The sequence below is a fragment of the Podarcis raffonei genome, chromosome 3, assembly GCF_027172205.1.
Source record: "Podarcis raffonei isolate rPodRaf1 chromosome 3, rPodRaf1.pri, whole genome shotgun sequence".
Taxonomy (NCBI): domain Eukaryota; kingdom Metazoa; phylum Chordata; class Lepidosauria; order Squamata; family Lacertidae; genus Podarcis; species Podarcis raffonei.
Window position 1 is genome coordinate 119,746,378 of NC_070604.1, and position 26,233 is coordinate 119,772,610.

A 26,233-nucleotide genomic window follows, 5' to 3' on the forward strand; every position below is an offset into this window, starting at 1 on the left:
CAGACTCTGAGTTTTCATTTAAAAAGAAAATCTCCCTATGGCAGCCATTCTGAATTATGCTCTACCCAATGGCAGCCATTTTGTGACTGGCACCAAATTGTATTCTCCCCCTGCTATAAGATATATCCCAAGGGAAAGACCAGTTGTTGCATGGAGTCACTGTCTGGTATCAGTCAGTCCATTAATATCCTCAGTAGAATACTGCCAACCCCTGCCTGTTCCAGGAGGACCAGAAGGATTTGGAGGGCAGCTGCGTCAAAAGTTTCAGTAGTACCAATAGGATCACACTTCCCCTATATAACAAGGAAGAATCTGAGCAGACCCTTTGATCCAATGGGAGGGAAAGGAACTCTTCAATGGTAACCTAATTAGATACCCTCAGTTGTCATGAACACATACTTTTCTTGAAATAAAATAAAAACCTAATTCTTCCATACTTTAGATGACCCATTTCCTGAAAAAAAAAGGATTTCAAAATGCACAACCTTTAGGGATGAGAATCCCCATCCATGTAAAAGCCTTAGGGTTGGTTAAATGGCAATTGTACATATTTTTACAGCATAATTTTCTTTTAGCTGATTAACAAACTGTCAAAACACAATAATTTGTATTAATGGCAAACATTCATTTAATGTTCTGCTTCCTGGCATCTGCAATCTTTAAAGGTGGCAGAGCAATAATTAACTAAATTAGAGATCATACAGGAATTTTTTTTGGGGGGGCGCTCTCTAGGCTAGTCAATTTATGCATGAAAATAATATTCAAAGTACACACAAAAATGAAATATTTATTCACTGACATGGCCAGCTAGCCATTAAGTCGGAGCTTCAACTCAACAGAATTCCACTAATTTTAACAAGAGCTTCACCAATTCAAATTATCTGCAATTACAAGTTAGCAAATATCTAAATATAAACAGGGCCTGGCCTGAAAATTCTCCCTTTGAAGCTGAATGCTCCAAAGCAAACAACAAATTAAATAGCAGACAGAACGGACCTTGGTACAACAGGCACCATCTTGAATCCATTCACCCTGTAGTCTCCTGCCCTGTGAGTCATTACCTTAAAAAAAAAAAAGCCAACTTAACTAGGGGAAAGGCTTCAAGTGGAAGCAAGGAAAAGTGTCTTTTTTGTGTGTCCTTCCTTGAATCAGAAGTCCTACATATCGAAAGTGGGCTTCAGGTGCTCTATGGTGATATCTACTTCTTAGCTCAGACCTGAGAAAGTGGGGTTTGCTGTTCTTTGTGATCCTTGTGACAGGGAAGGGGTGCCACTTCCCTATGAAATTCATCCCTTCAGATGTCTAGAAGAAACCCAAAAGTTCAACGGCTTTTGGATGGTAGCCAGTAGGTGCTAGCTTCATTAACCATGTTAGAATAAAGACGAGTTACATCTGAAGCTGAGACTCCAATACTTTGGCTACCGCATGAGAAGAGAAGACTCCCTGGAAAAGACCCTGATGTTGGGAAAGATGGAGGGCACAAGGAGAAGGGGATGACAGAGGACGAGATGGACAGTGTTCTCGAAGCTACCAGCATGAGTTTGACCAAACTGCGGGAGGCAGTGGAAGACAGGAGTGCCTGGCGTGCTCCGGTCCATGGGGTCACGAAGAGTTGGACACGACTAAACGACTAAACAACAACAACAAAATAACTGGACAAACTTGGATACTCTTCAAACCTAATGGAAGGAACTGTGCACCACCAAGGCCACCTGAGCCTCAAGAACCGGCAAAGGATCCAGAAGTATCCCCACGTTGTGTACCCACTCCTTCAGAGGCAGTGCAAAACCAACAAGAGCAGACAACCTCCCATCCATCTGGTCTAGGAAGCCACCCACTAAGAGTGCCTCCGTCTTATCTGGATTAAGCTTCAGTTTGGTGGCTCTCATCTAGTCCATTGATGAGGCAAGGCAATGGTCCAGCACATCCACTGCCACACCAGCCGATATAAAAGAGAAGTAGAGCTGTGTGTCATCAGCACATTGCTGACAACCTACTTCAAAACTCTGAATGACCCCATTCACTGGTTTCTTGTAGATGTTAAACAGCATGGGAGATAAAATTGAACCCTGAAGAACCCCACATTGAAGGCTCCACATCTCCCCCGTCTCTCTCCCAACAGACATCATCATACAGGCCACCAAAGCAGTTTCTATGCCAACACCAGGCCTAAACCCGATTGAAATGGATCAAGAAAATATGTTTCCTTCAAAAGTGCCTGGATCTGGTCCACAACCACCCTCTCAAGAACCTTGTCCAAGAAGGGGAGGTTGACCACTGGACAATAGTTACTTAGATCTTCCAAATCCAAGGTGGGTTTCTTGAAGAGTGGTCTTATCACTGCCTCCTTCAAGCAGCCAGGGACCACCCCCTCTCTCAAGGAGGCATTAATCATCTCCCTGACCCAGCCAGCAATTCCCTCCCTGCCAGTTTTTATCAGCCAAGAGGGGCAAGGGTCCAGAACGCAAGTGGTTGCCCTGAAAGAAAGAAACATCTCCATATCCTCGAACTTTGCTATCTGAAATTCATCCAACATAACAGGACACATCTCAATATTCATCGACTTTAACAGTGGAGTCAAGGTCCTGATGGATGCAAGTGATTTTATCCTCAAAATGCTTTGCAAACAAGTGACAGCCAGCTACTGTCTGTTCTGCCACCTCCTTTGGGTCATACTGTAAAAGGCCCCACACTACCCAGAAAAGCTCTGCTGGACGGCCCAATGAGGGTGCAATGGAAGCAGGAAAGTATGCCTTCTTTCCTGTCTTCACGGCCACTAGGTAAGCTCAGTGATGTAGCAGGCTCTCATAAGGAGCAATGACATCTTTGCCCACACCACTGCTGCTGCCTGCCAGCCACTTAAGTGAAAAGAATGGTACCCCTGCATGCTCAGGATGCTGTGGCTGCCAGCTGGGCAGGAGGGGCAGCTGCTTCCTCTATACAGTCTCATTTTCTTCTCTTTCAAACGTGCCAGCCATTTTGTGTTATGCTGTGCCCCCATGGCAGCCATTTTGTGCCACATTCCAAGGCATCAACTATGCAACTGGCAACCCAGAGCAGTTTCTCAAAATTCAAAATGTCCCCACTGGCCCCAAAAGTTAAACTACGACTCCAAATGGGTTTAGGATTTGTTTTTTGCTTTCCATCTTTTATTTTTAGGGCCGGGTTCTACTGGACATCCTGTGGTGCATTCTTTTCTTTCTCATTTTGCTTTTCCTGTTTCAGAAGTGTTTCAGGCCAGGTCCTCTCTAGGAGTGAATCAGAAGAGCTCCGCTGCCTTCTGCCAATTTCAAAGATTCTTTGAAAGCTCAGTTAACAGAACAAAGCCATACCCGCCATCAAACGGATTACAAAGGTATGGCCTTCCTTTGATACTTCAGAAACCAACTTCAAACTAAGTCATGTACTCTGGCCGGCTCCTACCTTTGTTGCTGGTTGAAATGTACTAAAAACAAAGAGACAATATAATGACAATCTAAGAATAATTGTACATCCAGAATATTCTGTATCCAGCAATGTATAAAAAGAACCGAACAGAGACTGTGCGGAATTGTATTCTGGGTCACAAAACCATTTGCTTCCCAAACTGTACTAGTCAGAGTACACGCTTGCAAAGCAAGACCTAGCAGGATTGAACCCTCCTGCTCTATGCAGTGTGGTTGGGAACAAGGAAGACGACACAGTGCCTCCATCCCCCACTGTATAGGCTTTTGTAAAATAAAATAAAAACCCAATTAAGCATTAGCTCCACCCCCCCATTGATATCCGGCCAGATCCAGGTCAGGTGTTTCCTGGGTTACCCCAGAGGGTAGGGGCAAGTATAGCCCTAGAAACTAACCAATTATATTAGCCATTTATGATTCTCAGTATTCTTTGGTTTCTTGGAATTCCCAAGCAATGTCAGGTACTTCCAGCTGGTAAGACAAGATTAGGACCCTCAAACAGGGCTAAAAACAACATGTCAGAATGCCTGGGAAAATAAGCATGTTTAGTTAGCCTTCCCTGGGGAGTTATCACTACCTCTGCAACTGATTAATAGACTGCTGACCCCTGTGGCCATGTCCACAGCCCAGAGAATAGCTTGAAGGTATGTGATTAAATTTGGCAGCTGAAGTACTCATCGCAAAGTATTGGAAGACACAAGAATTACCCACCTTGGAAGAATGGCAGATGCATGTAATTGACTATATGGAAATGGCTGAGATGACTGGCAGAATCCGAGACCAGGGAGAAGAGTTGGTGGAAGAAGATTGTAGGAAATTTAAAATTTATTTACAGAAGTATTGTAAAATGTATGAATGCTGATGACATTGAAATAAAATCCAAACTACAAGAAAGAAGATTCCACCTAAACATTAGGAAGAACTTCCTGACAGTAAGAGCTGTTCGACAGTGGAATTTGCTGCCAAGGAGTGTGGTGGAGTCTCCTTCTTTGGAGGTCTTTAAGCAGAGGCTTGACAACCATATGTCAGGAGTGCTCTGATGGTGTTTCCTGCTTGGCAGGGGGTTGGACTCGATGGCCCTTGTGGTCTCTTCCAACTCTATGATTCTATTATTCTATGATTCTATGAAAATGAAGGGATTCTAGTAATAAGAGATAAAAATTTGAAATTATAAATTTGGGAGGTAAAATATATAAGGATAAAGTAGTAGGATACGAATTTGCTGAACTAATTGTTAAAAAGGGATATAAAAAAGGGAGGCGTGAGGAGGTCAGGAAAATAAGTTAATTGAAGATGAATAATTAGAAAAGAGTGATTTGTGTTTTTCTTATTCTATTTTTTGTGTGTCGATTGTTCTTTTTTTTCCCTTGCTAAATGTTTGTATTTTATGTATTGTGAAAGTTTGTATTGTTGTGTTTTATATTTTTTCTGTGTTTTTATTGTTCTATTTTTCTATTGTTAAACCTAATAAAATATTATAATAATAAAAAAAAATTGACAGCTGAAGCTCAGGAGAAGTGGCCCAAAGCAGTGCCTGGATTCGAAACTACCTAGGAATCATTTGTACGCTTTAGCCAGTTCTAGGCAGCATTGGGGAAATTGAAAAGTTCTCCAGACACAACATTATCATGAAGATAGAATCCCAGCATCAAAACTGATCATCTACTTCCGGAGAACATGCATCCCACTTGAGTCAATTAATAGACAAAGTGAGGGTTGTGGGTTTTCCCCCCAGATTGTGTGATACACTCTCCGCCAAAGGAGACTGGAGAGTGCATGCCAAAGAGAAGCCGGACTTCTCCTAGTGCATAAAATATAGTAATGAAGGCAACAGGAATGCATGCTTCGGGGCAGGGGAGCCCCAGAGTCAGGGTAAAGTAAAGGTAAAGGTACCCCTGCCCGTAGGGGCCAGTCTTGACAGACTCTAGGGTTGTGCGCCCATCTCACTCAAGAGGCCGGGGGCCAGCGCTGTCCGGAGACACTTCCGGGTCACGTGGCCAGCGTGACATCGCTGCTCTGGCGAGCCAGAGCCGCACACGGAAACACTGTTTACCTTCCCGCCAGTAAGCGGTCCCTATTTATCTACTTGCACCTGGGGGTGGTTTCGAACTGCTAGGTTGGCAGGCGCTGGGACCGAGCAACGGGAGCACACCCCGCCGCGGGGATTCGAACCGCCGACCTTTCGATCGGCAAGCCCTAGGCGCTGAGGCTTTTACCCACAGCGCCACCCGCGTCCCTTCTAGAGTCAGGGTACTACCACTGAAAAAACTCTGGAATGGATTCAATTAAGTAGTATCCCTAGCAGGAGCCAGCAGTAGGGCTTTCCCCACTCCTCTCCTCACACCATCCCCAAAATTGGGAGTCAGGGGGACACCCAGAAAAATACACAGGAGGAGGAGGAGGAGGAGAGGGGAGGTCGTTCAGTTGGGCAAGCAGATATGTTTGTACTGGCAGAATGTATTTTTAGTATGATGTTGAATTCCTCCCTCTACCCCCATCGTTCTAACTGGACACTGAGGTCCAGCTCCGAGGGCCTTCTGGCGGTTCCCTCGCTGCGAGAAGCCAAGTTACAGGGAACCAGGCAGAGGGCCTTCTCGGTGGTGGCGCCCGCCCTGTGGAACGCCCTCCCACCAGATTTGTCAAAGAGAAGAACAACTACCAGACTTTTAGAAGACATCTGAAGGCAGCCCTGTTTAGGGAAGCTTTTAATGTTTGATGTACTATGGTGTTTTAATATTTTGTTGGAAGCTGCCCAGAGTGGCTGGGGAAGCCCAGCCAGATGGGCGGGGTATAAATAAATAAATAAATAAATAAATAAATATCTCCAGTCACCACCCTTCCTAACTTCAAACAGCAAGAACACCTAGAGAAGGGTGCCCAATAAAGATCTTATTTGCCAGGCAGGTTCAAAATCAAAGGGGGTGGGAACAGATACTCTGAAGTGCCTGGTATGGGGTGGGGGAGAGAGAAACACCATTCTACCATTCTGTGGTTGGTGCTGGAGGAGACTCTTGAGAGTCCCATGGACTGCAAGAAGATCAAACCTCTCCATTCTGAAGGAAATCAGCCCTGAGTGCTCACTGGAAGGACAGATCGTGAAGCTGAGGCTCCAATACTTTGGCCACCTCATGAGAAGACTCCCTGGAAAAGACCCTGATGTTGGGAAAGATGGAGGGCACAAGGAGAAGGGGATGACAGAGGACGAGATGGTTGGACAGTGTTCTCGAAGCTACCAGCATGAGTTTGACCAAACTGCGGGAGGCAGTAGAAGACAGGAGTGCCTGACGTGCTCTGGTCCAGGGGGTCACGAAGAGTCGGACACGACGAAACAACAACAAAACCGTTCTGTGGAATGGAATAAAGGAAAGGCTGCTCTAGAACTCAGCAGCAGGCAAAAGATCCCAGCAGTGTCAAAGAGAGTGAGCCATGAGCCCACAGGGATGAAGTTTGAGTTCTACCGGATCTTAACAGTTCTTTATAGAATTGTTGAGTTGGGAAGGGCCGAGAGGCCACCTAATCCAACCAAATACCAAATATATAAGTATCCACTCAAACAGACTCCTCACAAGTCGCCATAAAGCATGCATGAACAAGCAAGTTCACCCAACCAGCCGCATCCTGTGGGCAACAAGGAACTTTGCTCCCTGCCTCAGGCTGCAAAAACACAAGGGGAGAGAATAAGAAGGCACCAAATGCTAGAAGATAAGCGGGGAGACCTCCAGGTACACAAAGACATGTTTTATTCAGACCAACGAAGCCTGGGGTTCAATGAAACATACTTCTGTGCATCTGGAGCTCTCTTCCTTTTTCTTCCCAAACACCTGGAAAGTAATCGGCTGGTGAACTGCAGCAAAGCCCAGTGTGCCAGAGGCCAGGTGTCCTCAGGGAACAAGTACCTTGGAATGACATGAAGGCTGTGCATTTCAGAGAAATGTTCCACATACACTGTATGTACTGTACATAAAGGTAAAGGGACTCCTGACCATTAGGTCCAGTCGTCACCGACTCTGGGGTTGCGGTGCTCATCTCGCTTTACTGGCCAAGGGAGCCGGCGTACAGCTTCTGGGTCATGTGGCCAGCATGACTAAGCCACTTCTGGCGAACCAGAGCAGCGCACAGAAACGCTGTTTACCTTCCCGCTGGAGCGGTACCTATTTATCTACTTGCACTTTGACATGCTTTCAAACTGCTGGGTTGGCAGGAGCAGGGACCGAGCAACGGGAGCTCACCCCATCGCCAGGATTCGAACCGCCTACCTTCTGATCGGCAAGTCCTAGGCTCTGTGGTTTAACCCACAGCGCCACCCGTGTCCCTGTATGTACATACATGCACACATATAGACATAGAAAGATATGGCCCACTGTCTCAGACTGTGATCTGATCAGCCAATCATTTCCAAGGGCAATATTATTGGGGCACACCAAAACCACACAGCATACCTCATCCCTGAGTTATGGAAGTCCCTCCTGCAGCAGAGGAACAGAAATGTCAAGATATACAACATATATGTTTATCTAACTCTGCATTGAACCCAAGCAGGTGGTCTGTTCCTACAACTACTCCAGGGAAAATATTTTAATAATTTTACACTTCCAGAAAGAATGCTATGCTTCTGAAAAGAGTATTCTGCAGATCAAAAAGTCTCTTTTGAAAAGCAATTTGGACTGACATCAAACTCAACGTGCATTGAGACAGATAAAGAAGATACAAGCTGAGCAGATGAAAAATAAAACATAAACTGCAAAATGTCAGAATGAAAAATACAAATTATGGTACCTTGGGGAAAAGACCATGAAAGAGAGCATAAACAGGACCTACACATACACTCAAGAGTTTGCAGTTGCATTGCCTTTTTCTCCAAGAACAAAAATCAGAGAGAAAGCATAAAAAGATAAATATGTGATCCTTTGAAATAAGAGAATGCTAATGCAACCTCAATCAAGGACAGCTTCCCGTATTATTCCCGTATTACAGTGTACTTCAAAAATGTCCTTGGTAATGTCACAGTAACTGCAGATGTTTTGAAGGAATCTAGAGCCCGATTCCGTTGCTTCTCCATGCCTCGTATAACAATTTGCCTAGTTTAAAAGGTGAACACATCAGACCCAAAATGGAACATTTTCAATCCAAACAATTTATTCTCAATTTGTTTTCCAGTGCAAATGATTATAAGTACAATAAACTGAAAAAGAATTAAGTTTAAAGTATTTAGAAGATGCAACTGTTCTAAAAAATGAGAAAGCACTGTTTGGTTAGGGAGCTGTGCATGAGCATCAGTGAGCATATATATTGAAATGTCTCCTGAACTTTTAATCCTTTTATCTATACCAGTGATTACTTCTTTTTTTAATCAATGATTCTCAACTGAATGTTCAGAGAGGTCCTGGTTGCTCCCAAATCCCAAACCAAAATATATGAACTCGTAACACTCAAAAGCAGAAGGAAGGACTTGTAACCGAGCAATTTATAAGAAGTAAAATCAATAAAAACGTAGGGCTGCATTCACTGTAGGGCTGCATTCACATGTCACATTTAAACCATTGTGTGCTCATTGCCCAAAAGTCGTCCTCCCCCACACTAGGAGCAACAAATCACAAGCCTTGGCTTGTTGCGTCATCTAAACATGAGCTCATGGTTTGTTTCTCTCAAAAACAAACCAACCAACCATGAATGATAGCCAAGGTTGCAAGGTTTCCCACATTTGGATTCAAGTCCCTGCTCAGCCTTGAAGCTCACTCAGTCATCTTGAATAAGCCACCAAGGAGTTGGGAATACTAACAACAACCAAGTGGAATAATAATTGTAAATAATTTTATAGAGCACACACAAAGAGCTGCACTGATAGTCAATATTATTAATAATAGAAAAACTTACCAAATATTGCCATTTGTGTTCCCTCTGGAAAAGGTTCGACCATGCTGTTTCCATTCACATGGTGTTTATCTAAGAAAGAAGGAAATAGCTACCTGTCAGGTAAAGAAATGTATCATGGAAACAAACCCCTAAAACATATTTATATATTTGATACCTCAGCTAGCATGGGTTAATGCTAAATACTTTATTCATAGCAATGATGATAAAGGCAATTGTCAAATGTCACTTCTTGTAGAGAAAATTTTTAAAAATTGCATGAAACTAAAAGATTCTGCTCTTCAGGGTTTTTTTGGGGGGGGTTGTATGTATCATGTACCGTATTTTTCGCCCTATAGGACGCACTTTTTCCCCTCCAAAAATGAAGGGGAAATGTGTGTGCATCCTATGGGGCGAATGCAGGCTTTCGCTGAAGCCTGGAGAGCGAGAAGGGTCGGTGCGCACCGACCCCTCTCGCTCTCCAGGCTTCAGGAAGCTCTCCGCAAGCCTTGCGAGCCCGGGGGACTTCCCGCAGGCTCACAAGGCTTGAGGGCAGCAGCCTGCATCTCGAAGCACGGGGTGCCCTCCGGAGGCCGCCCCGTGCTTCGGGAAGGTGTCTGCAAGCCTCCCGCGCCCGGCGGGAGGTCCCGCACAGCGCACGAGGCTTGGGGAGGCAGCCTGCATCCCGAAGCATGGGGTGCCCTCCGGAGGACGCCACGTGCTTCAGGAAGGTGTCCGCAAGCCTTGTGCGCCCGGCGGGAGGTCCCGCCGGGCTCGCAAGGCTTGCAGGCAGCAGCCTGTTCTGAGGGCTGGGGTCGGGGGAAGCTCGGGCTTCCCCTGCGCCAGCCCCACGCCTGGGGGGGGAATATTCCCCCCCAAAAAAAAAACCTAGGTGCGTCCTATGGGGCGAAAAATACGGTATATGTGGGATGCGGGTGGTGCTGTGGTCTAAACCACAGAGCCTAGGGCTTGTCGATCAGAAGGTCGGAGGTGCGAATCCCCGTGACGGGGTGAGCTCCCGTTGCTCGGTCCCTGCTCCCGCCCACCTAGCAGTTCAAAAGCACGAAGTGCAAGTAGATAAATAGGTACCACTCTGGCGGGAAGGTAAACGGCGTTTCCGTGCACTGCTCTGGTTCGCGAGAAGCGGCTTAGTCATGCTGGCCACATGACCCGGAAGCTGTATGCCGGCTCCCTCGGCCAATAAAGCGAGATAAGCGCCACAACCCCAGCGTCGTTCGTGACTGGACCTAACAGTCAGCGGTCCCTTTACCTTTACCTTTATTATGTAAATGTACCTATTTGGTATAGTTTGCCAGGCAACGGTATCCCTGAACACACTTGCTCCATAGCCAGGAAGCCCACCTGCCACCTGGATCACTAATGTGAGCTAAACTCCTGAAAACAGAATAGACTGGGGTCTGGGTCTGCTCCCCTCAGTATCCTGTCCCTAGGTGTGACAGTATTGGAGGGCCTGTTATATTCTTCATGTAGCTTACTTGGTCACCTTGCCTCTGTAACACCCATAACATTTGAATTGGGGTCCTTAAATCTAGAAGACCTGCTGTAAATAAAAATTGCTGTGTGAATGTGAACAAACATAAAAAAACTCTTGCTTACTGCAAATGGCAATTCCTTATGTCATTTTTTTTAATGTGCTTCCAGGAGGAAGGTGTGGGGACACCAATGACAGTAGTGGGGTGGGAGAGCTGAAAATAATGTCAATGTGCATATTTCACATCTGGCAACCAGTGAGCCCCTTTGGTTTCCGATAGCACATGGGTAGACAAGTCTATAAAGCCTGGGACACAAATTTTCACAGCCCTTTAGCGACTTTTGTTGTTGTTTAGTCATTTAGTTGTGTCCGACTCTTCGTGACCCCCTGGACCAGAGCACGCCAGGCACTCCGGTCTTCCACTGCCTCCCGCAGTTTAGTCAAACTCATGCTGGTAACCTCGAAAACACTATCCAACCATCTCATCCTCTGTCGTCCCCTTCTCCTTGTGCCCTCCATCTTACCCAGCATCAGGGTCTTTTCCAGGGAGTCTTCTCTTCTCATGAGGTGGCCTAAGTATTGGAGCCTCAGCTTCAGGATCTGTCCTTCCAGTGAGCACTCAGGGCTGATTTCCTTCAGAATGGAGAGGTTTGATCTTCTTGCAGTCCATGGGACTCTCAAGAGTCTCCTCCAACACCATAATTCAAAAGCATCAATTCTTCAGCGATCAGCCTTCTTTATGGTCCAGCTCTCACTTCCATACATCACTACTGGGAAAACTATAGCTTTAACTATACAGACCTTTGTTGGCAAGGTGATGGCTCTGCTTTTACCGGAAGTACTGCATATACTCTGGATGTGTATACTTGATTCTGACCAAATTAAGCCTCCTGGTGTATATTTTGCTCTAGGAGGCATAGTTTGGTCAGAATCAAGTCTACACTTCCAAAGTTAACGCCTGGCAGGCATTTGGCACAGAGAATTTTATCCCTGCCTATTCTCTCATGAAGGCATTCTGTGGTGGGTATTACCTTCAAGGCCACAGGAAGGTAACACCTTGGGGTTGGTTGTCATGGCCTAGAAGTCCACCCCCAGCTCTTTATTTTCATGAGAGCTCAATAATTTTAGCTTGAACTGTTAATGTCTCCACCACACATAATCAATAATGGTTACTTTGTTAGATACTTGTTATTTATAGCTAATAGGCTTTTAAAATACTTGCTTTCAATTATGCCTGTGTAAAAAGAAATTCCACTTCTGTAGTTTATTTCAATACCAATTTATTGTGCTGTTGTTACACAGGGGTCTAAAGAAAACATAGAGCTCCATTAATTTTCTTAAACAACCTCCCATTATGTCAGAGATCTAAAAAACCTTTACAGCAATATCCACAACAGTGCCCAGATATTTCAACGTCAAGTTCCATTGGCTTTGATGAGACCACACCAACGCAATTAGCATGCAATCCTGCGGGAACTTTTGCAAAAAACAAAAAACTGACCAGCAATGGTCATGAGGCAAAGCCAAGCAGGTTCCAATAAAATGAGCATTTTAGGGAAACAGTACATATAAAATTGAAGTATATAATTTAATTTTCATGTGTCAGAACAGGATGCTGTACTAAGGGACTGTCAGGGAACCGCCATCAGCTCAGAGGCGAGAGGTGGAAGGGCAGTCATGTTATAGGGAACCTCCGAAGATCTTGCGAAGCAGTTCCTCCTCTGGGGAGGAGGAAAGCCCCACCTCCAGTGGAGAGGAGGTGGTGGGAGCAGGGGACGCTAGGGAGAGCCTCAACGCCAAGGCTGAGCAAACCGGAGAGGAGGGAAGTCCCCCTTTGCCAGCACCCATTCTGCGCAGTAGGTTTTGGCACAGGAAGGGGAGGAGAAGGTTGGGGGGTCACGCGACTGTTATGCTGGGAGAGGTACAAGGACCGATCACTCCCAGATTCTGCTAGCGACTGAACCGGACATGAACTTGCGACACTCTTCACTGTAAATAGTCTGCAATAATAAAGCCTGAAAAAGACAGGTCGGAGTCTTGCCTGTTTGCTCTCGATCAACCACACCACCACCTGAATGGACCTTGGTATGATCCAGCAGAGCTTTTCTTTCGTTCTTAAAATCTGCAAAATTAACTGGAACAGGCTTAAGCTGCTCCATCTGTACACTTGGAAGAAGCAAAAGATCACCCTCCCGAAGGAAGAGCAGGAGAAGTATCTGGGAAGTAGGAAGAAGAATGAGGGAAAGGCCATACCTCAATGACACAGCATCTGCTTTTTCCACAGAAGGTCCCAGGTTCAATCCCCGGAATCCCCAGGAAGGGCCGGGAATATCCCCACTTTTAAACTGTAGAGAAGCCACAGTAAGTCTATGCAGGCAATACAGTGTTACCTTGGTTCTCAAATGCCTTGGTACTCAAACAACTTGGAACCCAAACACTGCAAACCTGGAAGCAAGTGTTCCGGTGTGCAAACTTTTTTTGGAAGCCAGACGTGCTTCGTTTTGAGTCTTACACTTCCGTTTTGAGTGCCATACTTCCGTTTTGAGTGCCACGCTTCCGTTTTGAGTGTTACGCTTCCATTTTGAGTGTTACGCTTCCGATTTGAGTGCCACACTTCCGTTTTGAGTGCCACACTTCTGTTTTGAGTGCTATGTTGAGGTCTGCCTGTTTTTGCTATTTATTTTGCGGTTTTGTTTTTGCAGCTCTTTTTTGTTTTGTTTTTGTGACTGTGTGGAACCCAGTTCAGCTACTGACTGACTGACTGACTGACTGACTGACTGATTGATTGACTGCTTGTGTGACTGCAGTACAATGTTTATTGCTTTCATTTTATGGATCAATGGTATTGTTAGAGAGTAAAATTCATGTTCAATTGCTGTTTCAGGGGTTGTTTTTAAAAGTCTGGAACGGATTAATCCATTTTGCATTACTTTCTATGGGATAGCGCGCCTTGGTTTGGGAACGCTTTGGTTTTGGAACGGATTAAGTTTGAGAACCAAGGTACTGCGATAGATGGACCAATGCTCTATCTCTCTATAAAGCAGATTACAATGTTCCCAGGATATGGACTGTCTGTTCCATTTATTCCTTGCAAGTTAAAAAGCCCCAAATGTTTCTTTTAAGTTCTAAACTAAAAAGAAAAGCGCTACAGCAGGAAGCGAGTAAATTCCTTGTTTCTGAGAGTTGCATGGCTTAAGGGGGCAGGAAAAAGCCCTGGCAATCTGAGATGCAGCAATAAATCACAAGGAAAGACAATAGGATTGCAATGGGATTATGCTGGCAGAAATTTCTTTCACCTGATTTCCAGCCTATTCCCAGACTTACCCCTTAACTCCCACTCTTTGTGACAACCCTTCACTGCTGTGAATAAGCATCAGGAAATATCTGGAAGCCAGTGGTTTGCATTTCACACTTGCATACAAGATACTAACCAGAAAGAGATGGAAATAATGTATTTAATTTAAAAGCGGGTATTTGTCACTGTGATTTTCTCTTTCAGTATCTTATAAGTGAAACGTCTAATAATGTCAGCAGGTGGGGGGCGGAGAGATAGAGAGAAAGAGAGAGAGAGAGAGAGAGAGAGAGATTGTGTCCATTTGCTAATGCTGCTTTCCACTCAAATGTTCCTCTTCAACAGTAGAAGAGTTCGCTCTCATTGTCACGATTGAAAGAACTTGCTCAACTAGCTTTGCTGGGGGTTTGCATCTTTGATTCTCAAGCATCAGCTCCTCGTGCTCCACAGCAAACAAAGCTTGGTACTCAAGGGAATTTGAGAAGATTGCAAGAGGGTGGATGTGGGTGGGTGTTTTCAGTGCTGTTTACTTATTTTCTTTTATAAACTGAGCCTAAATTAGTTGTTTGTCTCCTGGCCTACTTTAAACTTTCTGCAAGGTCAGGCCACCATATCAGACAAACACGGTGTTTGCCCCAATGCTACACTACCTTCCCCGATGTCTTGACTGCCTTTTAAATCCCCAATTGCACCCTTTGCTATACACAGTTGTGCAGGATACTGATAGTTCTCATGTTCCAAATGGCAAGCTATTTAATCTTGTTGTTTAGTCGTTTAGTCGTGTCCTACTCTTCGTGACCCCATGGACCACAGCACGCCAGGCACTCCTGTCTTCCACTGCCTCCCGCAGTTTGGTCAGACTCATGTTTGTAGCTTCAAGAACACTGTCCAACCATCTCGTCCTCTGTTGTTCCCTTCTCCTTGTGCCCTCAATCTTTCCCAACATCAGGGTCTTTTCCAGGGAGTCTTCTCTTCTCATGAGGTGGCCAAAGTATTGGAGCCTCAGCTTCAGGATCTGTCCTTCCAGTGAGCACTCAGGGCTGATTTCCTTAAGAATGGATGCATTTGATCTTCTTGCAGTCCATGGGACTCTCAAGAGTCTCCTCCAGCACCATAATTCAAAAGCATCAATTCTTCGGCGATCAGCCTTCTTTATGGTCCAGCTCTCACTTCCATACATCAGTACTGGGAAAACCATGGCTTTAACTATACGGACCTTTGTTGGCAAGGTGATGTCTCTGCTTTTAAAGATGCTGTCTAGGTTTGCCATCGCCTTTCTCCCAAGGAGCAGGTGTCTTTTACTTTTGTGGCTGCTGTCGCCATCTGCAGTGATCATGGAGCCCAAGAAAGTAAAATCTCTCACTGCCTCCATTTCTTCCCCTTCTATTTGCCAGGAGGTGATGGGCCCATTATAATCTTAACTCCTAGCAAAGGCACTTTAGCCTCCTGCTTCTTAATCTCCTGTTCCGAACACCACTGCCACTGAACCCAGTCTCTCTCCTAAGATCTCTGACAGCTCCATGGCTTTCAAGGCTGAATGGTGTGATAGGAATTTTGAGGTCTTAGATATATGGTAATGTTCATTCCTAAACTGAGCAAATGTTTTCTCTGCAAGGTCAAAGTGGGAAACCTCCCCATTGTCTCTTTCCTCACAAATCCTGTCCTAAGGGCACATTCAAGATATGAATAGGGTGTGAGCCTGTGACCTGGCCCAGGAACTACGTATTTATCATTACAAAAGACTGGCCAGGCTCCCCAGGCAATCCAATCAAGTAACCTGCCAGACAGGAGATAAACAATGACAGGAGAAAAACAACATTCAAATTTCTGTTTTAGATCGCCTTTTCTGTGATGTAGGTATGATGTATCTAGGGGGGGGTGTCTTGGGTTACACCCTTTCTGTGATGTATGTATGATGTTTCTGGGGGTGGTCTTGATCTACAGGGTGGCAATTTCAAAAGTCTTTATAAAGCCCTGCGTGCCACTGTTCTGGGTTCCTCCTCCTTTCCTGTGTGTGAGGGGAGCACCCTGTTGCAACAGATCAATAAAGATCAGGCTTACTAGCTGCTTTGCTTCTCAATATTCTCTGGTTGGCCTCTGTTATTTTCTCCTACCAATATGTAAGGACTCTATATGGATACCCCATATAGGGAATACCCCATAAGGGAAAAGGGGCAATTTTTGTTTACAACAATGGCACTTGCCAGGAGACTAGCAAAAGAAAAGCCCCTATTCTTGAAGAGCGGCCCCCACCAAGTCCCCTCAAATACTGCTTTTCATCTGGCTGGATGGGAGCTTTGTGAAAAACAATATGGCTCCAAGTTATACTAGGAACAAATTATTTTCACTTATTAAAATTGACACTGACAAAGGGCACAGTGGTGGCTTAAAATAGTTCCAGCAATGTTTTCATGCAGTTGATGTATCGCGATGTGACACCCCACATTCAACTGCATCCATTATATCAAGCGGCATTACTGTCTGCACACTGATTGATGCTACAAAATATGATGTGTTTCAGTACAATATTCAGTACAATATGTCAGTAAATAATGATTTTAAACTGGGCCAAAATTCCTTTAGGTAGGATTTGGGAATTATTATTTTTCTCTTTAATAATTAATAATAATTTAATAATGTAGGTAGCCATGTTGGTCTGACGCAGTCGAAATAAAAATAAATAAAATTAAAAAATTGTCCAGTAGCACCTTACTTTGGCCACCTCATGAGAAGAGAAGACTCCCTGGAAAAGACCCTGATGTTGGGAAAGATGGAGGGCACAAGGAGAAGGGGGCGACAGAGGACGAGATGGTGGGATAGTGTTCTCAAAGCTGCCAGCATGAGTTTGACCAAACTGCGGGAGGCAGTGGAAGACAGGAGTGCCTGGTCCATGGGGTCACAAAGAGTTGGACACGTCTAAACAACAACAGCGCCTTATAAACCAACTAAGTTTGTTCTGGTATAAGCTGAGTATAAGTATCTGAAGTAGTGTGCATGCACACAGAAGCTTATACCAGAACAAACGGAGTTGGTCTATAAGGTGCTACTGGACAATTTTTTATTTTATTTTTTATTTTTATAAGCAAAACACCTTATAAAACAGCTTGTACCATTACTGCCAGGAAAAGGAAAGGCAGAATAAAAACATATAGTCTTTTAAACGATTTACACATTTCTCTGAAATGAGGAATATTTACATAGGATTGCAGTCCATGGGTTTTGACCACAGATGGTAAGCAAATTCCTAATCAGTATCCATACTCCACTCACCCACACCCATAAGAACCTAGCTCACTGTTCTTCTCTTTATATACATTCGTCAGTGCTCGTTCCCCTTCTCCATTCCCATTCTCATGTTCCCTCTGCTTTACCCTGAGATTTGCAAGCTGTTCCCTGAATTCAATTATTCTCAGAACAGACAACTGAAGACAGTGAATACGAGCAGACACATGAGAACTGCACTGTGCATGCAACTGCGCTGAGTGTTAGTAGCTCATCACCCAAACAACAGCCCAAGGCCCCAAGCACATTATCACTTGCTTCCAGCCAGACCCTCAAAAACCAGATGGGCCTCTGGTTTGCTCCAGTACAACTGCTGTTATGGTGAACCAGGACCTACAACCACAGCCTGACGTTCAGCGGGGTGTTATGTACTGAAATTCTCACCCTGGGCCAGCAGGGGAATACTGTAGATAGTTTTCACTCAGGTCCACATATGCAAATAAGAGATTGAAAGTGACATTCAGTGATTGGATAGTTACAGAAAGTGGTTACTGTTGCATTGTAGTGGAGCTCTATATAAGCAGGCTGGCTGAACCCTTCAGTTCAGTTCTGTTCCAGCTTACAAATAAAGAGCTGCTTTGGAGAAATTGCCGCGTCGTCTGCCACGTCTACCCAGTATTTAACATGGGTCACACACATAAACTTATACAGGAACAAATTAAAGAAGCAGGTCACCAAATACACGCTTGGCTTCAAAGGGGGTCCTGCGTATGAAAAGGGTGAACACTTCAGATATAAGATAAAGAACAGGGGACAACCCTTTCACATGTATTATTGGGTTGGTGAGATCCAGATTTCCCACCTCCTACACCAAAATGACCATGCGATATTTCAAGAGGTAAAACATAAAGTTGCTGAGCTTTTTTAGGGCAATCACCTGATAGTCCAAGCCTCCCACGCCAGAGCCAGAGCCACCTGCGTGCAAACAAAAAAATCCCAAAATCCAGGACATTTGCTTTAAAATGCAAAAATTCCCACTGGATGGGTTTGTAGGACCCCAAAAGCGGACACGTCCAGGAATTCCCAAACTTTAAGACAGAAATAAGGAGCATGAAAAAATAGAAATACTTTGCACTGCAGTATCTGTTCAAGACATGAAAAACTTCTACTCACTGGATATGGCATCAGAACCATAAAGGGAAAGGATCATTGGGGTCATATACACCATTCACGGAATGAACTAAGTGGGAGGCACTGTATTAATCACACAAATGAATGATTTCCTGAGTGTGGACTATCCACTTTGTTGTGAATTACTGAATTGCAATGGAACTTTTACTAACTTTACAGATTACAGATACAAGAAGAGGGAGGAGGATAAAGTGAGGCACATTTGTATAGAAGCTTCTTCCAAATCTAACTTGCTCAGAGTGAAGAGCCACTATAGGACCAGCCAGCCTCCTACTGGTTCAAGTCACCAGGTGCTGCTTTAACTGGCCATTACATTCCTGGTAGTGCAGCACAGCAAACTAGAATCTAGATCATTAAGTCCCTCTACTTGAAAGCTGTCCCAGTAGTGGACAAGTAGGGCCTGATCACCTCATCTGTCTCCTGAGAAATCTCTATGTGGGACAGGAAGCTACAGTTAGAACTGGATATGGAACAACTGGCTGGTTCAAAATTGGGAAAGGAGTACGACAAGGCTGTATATTCGCTCCCTGCTTATTTAACTTATATGCAGAATTCATCATGCAAAAGGCTGGACTGGATGAATCCCGGAAGAAATATCAACAACCTCAGATGACACAACCTTGATGGCAGAAAGTGAGGAGGAATTAAAGAACCTATTAATGGGGATGAGAGAAGGGGAGCGCAAAATATGGTCTGAAGCTCAACATCAAAAAAACCTATGATCATGGCCACTGGTCCCATCACCTCCTGGCAAATAGAAGGAGAAGAAATGGAGGCAGTGAGAGATTCTACTTTCTTGGGCTCCATGATCACTGCAAATGGTGACAGCAGTCACAAAATTAAAAGACGCCTGCTCCTTGGGAGAAAGGCGATGGCAAAACCTAGACAGCATCTTTAAAAGCAGAGACTTCACCTGGCCGACAAAGGTTCATATAGTTAAAGCTATGGTTTTCCCAGTAGTGATGTATGGAAGTGAGAGCTGGACCATAAAGAAGGCTGATTGCCGAAGAATTGATGCTTTTGAATTCTGGTGCTGGAGAAGACTCTTGAGAGTCCCGTGGACTGCAAGAAGAACAAACCTATCCATTTTGAAGGAAATCCGCCCTGAGTGCTCACTGGAAGGGCAGATCCTGAAGCTGAGGCTCCAATAGTTTGGCCACCTCATGAGAAGAAAAGACAAAGCCACAGAAAGGGGCCTTTTCACACTCCTGACCCTTGGAGGCTGAAAATTGGGGAGCATCAGAGCTACAATTACTGTTTTCTACTGACATGGAAACAGCAAAATATTATTCATTAAGGAAGGAGTTCGAAATCATTAAACTAGCAATACTAAAATGTAGAATACTAGTTCACTGTACTCCCTCTTGCTTGCTTCCTTGTCATGTTGCTTAATGGGCCATAAAGGAAAAGTTGAAATTTCCAGAGCCACAATCCATGAATGCTACATTAACATTGTTCAAAGAGTCTGAAATTTCACTTTCTAAAATACTTATTGCAGTAGCTTATAACAATTGCTGTCAATAGTGTTTTAACTGACACCACTTTCAAGCAAAGTTCCATAAAATCTGCCTAAGCTAAAGCATGTGATATGAAATGAATCTCAAAAATGATTACATATACAAATGGGAGGATTTAAAGAATTTGGATGTTAGGATGACGGAAGACTCCCTTAGGTTGCAGCACATGAGTAAAACAGAAGCCATTGTCCAAAACAGCACGCCAAATCCACCAGGCCACGGAGACAATGTATTTTAACCACTAATAACAGCAAATAAAACAGGGAGGAGTGGGATTCGGGGGGACAACAACGACAAAAAGTGAAAAACAACATTGCAAAAAGAAACAAATGAACTGGCCAATTAAATTCAGAACAGGGCGAATTTAATATTTGTTTATCCCCATATTCCAGGCTAGGGGCAGGGGCTGAGAGAATCATGGCTTGCCTGAGGCTACTGGGTGAGTTCATGGCTGTGGCCGAATCAGAAATGAGGAATCTTCTAACTACAGCATCACCAGGCTTACGCTGGGTCCCTTGGACACTGACATTTGTCAGGAGTCGACTCCCTCTGTACAAACGCAGAACAAAAACACTGACATCTTCTCATCTGGCTCACAATGTCGTGGTATTATCATTTTGGAGATTGAGAGCACGTCTCCAGTATGCTGCTAATACAGCACAAACGGGGGGAAGGAAAAAAAACCCACCACAACAGCCCTCGTGAAGATGTCAGTAGCTGTAAGCAATATGCAGGCTGTGATAGAGTATCTTCCTTGTACACACTCCCCCCCCCACCTCCCCCTGATGGCAGATTATCTGCCTGGAGGTTGCATTAAAGCTTCATTCAGCTGTCAGTCAACAGATGAGCAGGAATGGTTCAGTGCCTCTTCCCCACCCCCGCCCACTCCCATCTGACAGTGATAAATGATCAGGAGTAATGCTCAGATAAGCTGGAGAGTTCCAGGCCCCCCTTTCAGTATCTTGTTTCAGACTAGCCTCCCCAGCTTTCCCTCCCCGGGATGAGGGATGGGGTACCAATGGAAACAACAAGCAAATAATAATAATAATAAATAAAGCCCCATCCGCAGCACCTCGACAGCGAATTCCGTGCGGTGTTGGGGTTTAGCGGAAAAGGGAAATTCTGGAAAGGGCATTTCTGCTGCCCCAAAGCGGCCTCAGTTGGGTGCTGAATTTGGAGCGCTCTTGGATGGTTCGTGTTCATTTCAGTGAGCACTGGGTAGAAGAACCACCTGCTAGATTGTGCCCCTTGTTGGTTAGTGGAGAGTGTGCGTATGGTTGGGGACAGGACCACCTCAGGAACCAAAGTATCCTGGGTCAGCACCATTTCTTGCCAGGGAAAATAAAGGAAGGCCACAAGTTCTGTGAAGAGCCTCTACAACAGTGGTTCTCAACCTGTGGGTCCCCAGGTGCTGTTGGACTGCAACTCCCACCATCCCTGAGCTCTGGCCTTGCTAGCTAGGGATGATGGGAGTTGTAGTCCCAAAACATCTGGGGATGCCACAGGTTGAGAAAGGCTGCTCTACAACCAGGTTTCAGTTTACACCTCCTCTTTAAATGGATACTGGTTTTGGAAATAAGCAGAAGGCTTCAGCTGCCCTATCCAACAAACTCTCCGTGTTTAAAAAGGAGATATCAAAAAGAGAGAGAGTCTGCACACCCTGCTTTTCCCTCTTGGAAATAATCTGGATAAAGAAGTTCCCAGGCCAAGGGAGATTCCATGATTAAAACATGAGATAACGGGTCTCCAGAAGAAATCACAAGGCAAACAGTTGTCAGGGGACACCCAATCTTCTTCCTTCCCTCTCCAAATGAGTCATAAGGCTGGACAAACAAGCAGGAGCTCAATGTGCTCATGTAATAGTACCCTCTTTTCTTGTACTGATTAGGAATGTATGGAATATTTGCATCATTTCAAATTTTGGGTGTGAAAATTCAACCAACAGGAAATGGTCGGCTCACAGTTCTGACAAGAACTGGCCAGAATATGAATACTCCATCGGTATTTTAAGCTACTGGATGTGCAAGCAATTAGTTATCATGATCATTATTTATATTTTTTACAGTTGCAATCAAAATTACTCAACCCACATTGCAATTCAAGTTTGTTATCAAAATTTACAGACTTTCAGCTGCTTGCAATGAGTTTTAAAGCACAGTTAACACAACGCCAAGTGTACCCCCCCACACACACAAACTTCATGGGTGAACACTAGGTATCACACTGCACCCAAATGCATTTATCTGGATGCAAATCCCATTGATCTTATTGGAGCTTGCCTCCAAGTCGACAAGCCCAGGATGACAGCCAAAGTATTCTCTCTCTCCGATTCTATGATTCATGTTATTAATTTAAAAAGTTTTCTAACACTTTTAACTTTCTGGACAGAGGTGGGGGCAATCAATAGATCTGGGCTCTTTTGTTTCAAACTGGTTACAAATTTCTATATTAAATGCAGATTTCCATTATTACTGATCTAATAAGCCTTATTCTCATCTGGGCTATCAGCGACTCAATAAGTAATTATCATTCACCTTAGGCTGTTCCAGTCCATTAGACCAATACTGATGACTCAGGAGAGACAATAAATGAAGAGCAGAACACTGATAAAAGAGTAGAGAAGCAACATAAGCGGGGAAATGCTGTGGATGTAACTCTCTTAGTCTTGGCTACGCTTGCTGAATGCGTGCAATGCGTATAAAGATTGGGGCAATCGAACAAGAAAGTTGATTCTAGGTAAGGCAAGTGGGGCACCCTACTTCTGCACTCTCATAGGGTGTGCCCTATAAGACCCTACACCAGCAAATAAGCACGCAAGAATGGTGCAAGGAGTGCCAAGTCAGCTCAGCATAGCAACCCATGGCGTTCTCCAAGCCAACACTCAGTATGTGTCAATGGCCCAATGGAAACTGGTCCATTAGGGTGAATGGGGCACTGTCACACCAAGCTCAGCCAGCCCTCAGCTGCCTACCTCCTTGCTCACAACCAGTCCAGGGGGTGGCAAAGCTGCCAACTTTCTAATCTTTGGTCTCAGCGCTCCCTTTGTAGAACTCAGCAAGGAAGAGTGTGAGAACAGTATCAGAAGTAACTGGCTCTGCCTAATATTTGCTCTGCCTCCGCCAGTCACTTTTCTGGAATCCATCTACTGTTGGCCTCCCTGCCTTCTGACCTGATCTCGTTTTTTGACAGAATTACAAGCCTGGTAGATGAAGGGAACGCAGTGGATGTAGCCTACCTTGATTTCAGCAAGGCATTTGACAAGGTGCCCCATGATATTCTTGTAAAGAAGCTGGTAAAATGCGGTCTTGACTATGCTACCACTCAGTGGATTTGTAACTGGCTGACTGACCGGACCCAAAGGGTGCTCATCAATGGTTCCTCTTCATCCTGGAGAAGAGTGACTAGTGGGGTGCCACAGGGATCTGTCTTGGGCCCAGTCTTATTCAACATCTTTATCAACGACTTGGATGATGGACTCAAGGGCATCCTGATCAAATTTGCAGATGACACCAAACTGGGAGGGGTGGCTAACACCCCAGAGGACAGGATCACACTTCAAAACGACCTTGACAGATTGGAGAACTGGGCCAAAACAAACAAGATGAATTTTAACAGGGAGAAATGTAAAGTATTGTACTTGGGCAAAAAAAATGAGAGGCACAAATACAAGATGGGTGACACCTGGCTTGAGAGCAGTACATGTGAAAAGGATCTAGGAGTCTTGGTTGACCACAAACTTGACATGAGCCAACAGTGTGACGCAGCAGCTAAAAAAGCCAATGCAATTCTGGGCTGCATCAATAGGAGTATAGCATCTAGATCAAGGGAAGTAATAGTGCCATTGTATTCTGCTCTGGTCAGACACCACCTGGAGTACTGTGTCCAGTTCTGGGCACCACAGTTCAAGAAGGACACTGACAAACTGGAACGTGTCCAGAGGAGGGCAACCAAAATGGTCAAAGGCCTGGAAACGATGCCTTATGAGGAACGGCTAAGGGAGCTGGGCATGTTTAGCCTGGAGAAGAGGCAGTTAAGGGGGGATATGATAGCCATGTTCAAATATATAAAAGGATGTCACATAGAGGAGGGAGAAAGGTTGTTTTCTGCTGCTCCAGAGAAGCGGACACGGAGCAATGGTTCCAAACTACAAGAAAGAAGATTCCACCTAAACATTAGGAAGAACTTCCTGACAGTAAGAGCTGTTTGACAGTGGAATTTGCTGCCAAGGAGTGTGGTGGAGTCTCCTTCTTTGGAGGTCTTTAAGCAGAGGCTTGACAACCATATGTCAGGAGTGCTCTGATGGTGTTCCTGCTTGGCAGGGGGTTGGACTCGATGGCCCTTGTGGTCTCTTCCAACTCTATGATCCTATGATTCTATGATTCTATGATTCTATGATTCTAAGTCCCAATGGGTACGGGCCTCCACTACTCAAAGCTATCACACTAATAACCGACCCTCCCACCCCACGCTGCACAGTGGTAATCTACAAGTGTTCCTACATTTATGAGATGCTGCTGATAGGAAGTACAGCGAAGATGGGCCAGAAACAATCCTGAAAGTGGCCTTCTCCTGTGGATCCTAACAGCAACACTGTGCTTGAAATATGAAAGTGACTACAGTGGTACCTCAGGTTAAGTACTTAATTCGTTCTGGAGGTCCGTACTTAACCTGAAACTGTTTTTAACCTGAAGCACCACTTTAGCTAATGGGGCCCCCTGCTGCTGCCGCGCCGCTGGAGCACGATTTCTGTTCTCATCCTGAAGCAAAGTTCTTAACCTGAAGCACTATTTCTGGGTTAGCAGAGTCTGTAACCTGAAGCTTATGTAACCTGAAGCATATGTAACATGAGGTACCACTGTACCTGTAATGGGATTTTTTTGGAGAGGGGTGTTAGCAGGCAGTGTTACAATATGGCCTTGTCCTACCCGAGATGGAAGGGTAGCTCTGTAAGAACAAGTCACAACTTGTTTGAAAATGAATCCCACTGGCTTGGGTAGAACTTAGTTCCCAACAGTGTTGTTGTGTTATATTTGGTCATTTCCCCCCCTGCCATTTTTCTGCAGATTCATGTTTGCGTAAAAGGTAAAGGTAAAGGTACCCCTGCCTGTTCGGGCCAGTCTTGCCAGACTCTAGGGTTGTGCGCTCATCTCACTCTATAGGCCGAGAGCCAGCGCTGTCCGCAGACACTTCCGGGTCACGTGGCCAGTATGACGAAGCTGCATCTGGCGAGCCAGTGCAGCACACGGAACGCCGTTTACCTTCCCGCTGGTAAGCGGTCCCTATTTATCTACTTGCACCCGGAGGTGCTTTTGAACTGCTAGGTTGGCAGGCGCTGGGACCAAACGACGGGAGCGCACCCCACCGCAGGGATTCGAACCGCCGACCATACAATCGGCAAGTCCTAGGCGCTGAGGTTTACCCACAGCGCTACCTGCGTCCGCATGTTTGCGTACACATGCTTTAAATTTTAGTTAAAGGGGGAAGATAAACTAATCCCAAAGCATGTTTAAGCTTCTAAATATTAAACCTGTCTCAAATTGGATTGATACAGCATATTTCCTTGAATAGGCTTTTTATTTGTTTGATTTAAATTAAGTCATAGATTTGGGTGGATCACCTATAAAATAAAAGAAGCTGAAATAGATTATGTAAAAGATATAATAAGAAATTTTGCAATTCCAAAATATTCCAGTGAAATGCAAGAATGGCTTAGTGAAGTATATCCTCAACTACTCCCGTTAAATAAGTTGTCCAGATTCAGATATTAAGAATTAATTAATAAAATTACTTAAAATTAGAATGCAATGACAATTTCTCATGGCTAAGTAGTACTGAATTGCTTGAACATGTTCTCTCTAAAAGCTTTTTAGAAAATTAAAGCTCTTCCGATACATATGCCATTGTATTTTCTGTAGCTGACAAAAACTGACAATTATAATTGAAATAAGAAAATTAAATATACTTTAGAAGAAATTCTGCCAAATACACCACTTTTATTATGAACTGTGATAATATGAATATAATCAGAAAGCGGGAGATGGGAGCAAAACAGCTAGTGTAAGATGGGGAAAAAACCTCTGAGTACTCATTGATTTTCCTGTTATGGAAACCAAGGTTAAAAGAGAAAAACACACATTTTTAAAAAAATACTATGGTCAACATAGTATTCATTTCTATACTGAAGATTTGCAGTGAGCTAGAACAAAAACATGTGGAAGGCTCTGTA

The 26,233-nt window shown here is 44.6% G+C and overlaps 1 protein-coding gene across 7 annotated transcripts in view; it reads right to left on the reverse strand.

Annotated features, from left to right (window-relative positions):
* The window catches only part of MSRA (methionine sulfoxide reductase A), a 219,238-nt gene that overhangs the window by 130,080 nt on the left and 62,925 nt on the right, over window positions 1-26,233 (reverse strand). For 6 of the 7 annotated variants that reach the window (XM_053383776.1, XM_053383777.1, XM_053383773.1 and 3 more), the window contains one exon: window positions 9,318-9,386. The exons of the other annotated variant lie outside the window; for it this stretch is intronic. In XM_053383776.1, coding sequence (XP_053239751.1) covers window positions 9,318-9,386 — 69 coding nt within the window. The remainder of the gene's footprint in view (window positions 1-9,317; window positions 9,387-26,233) is intronic. 7 annotated transcript variants of the gene reach the window in all.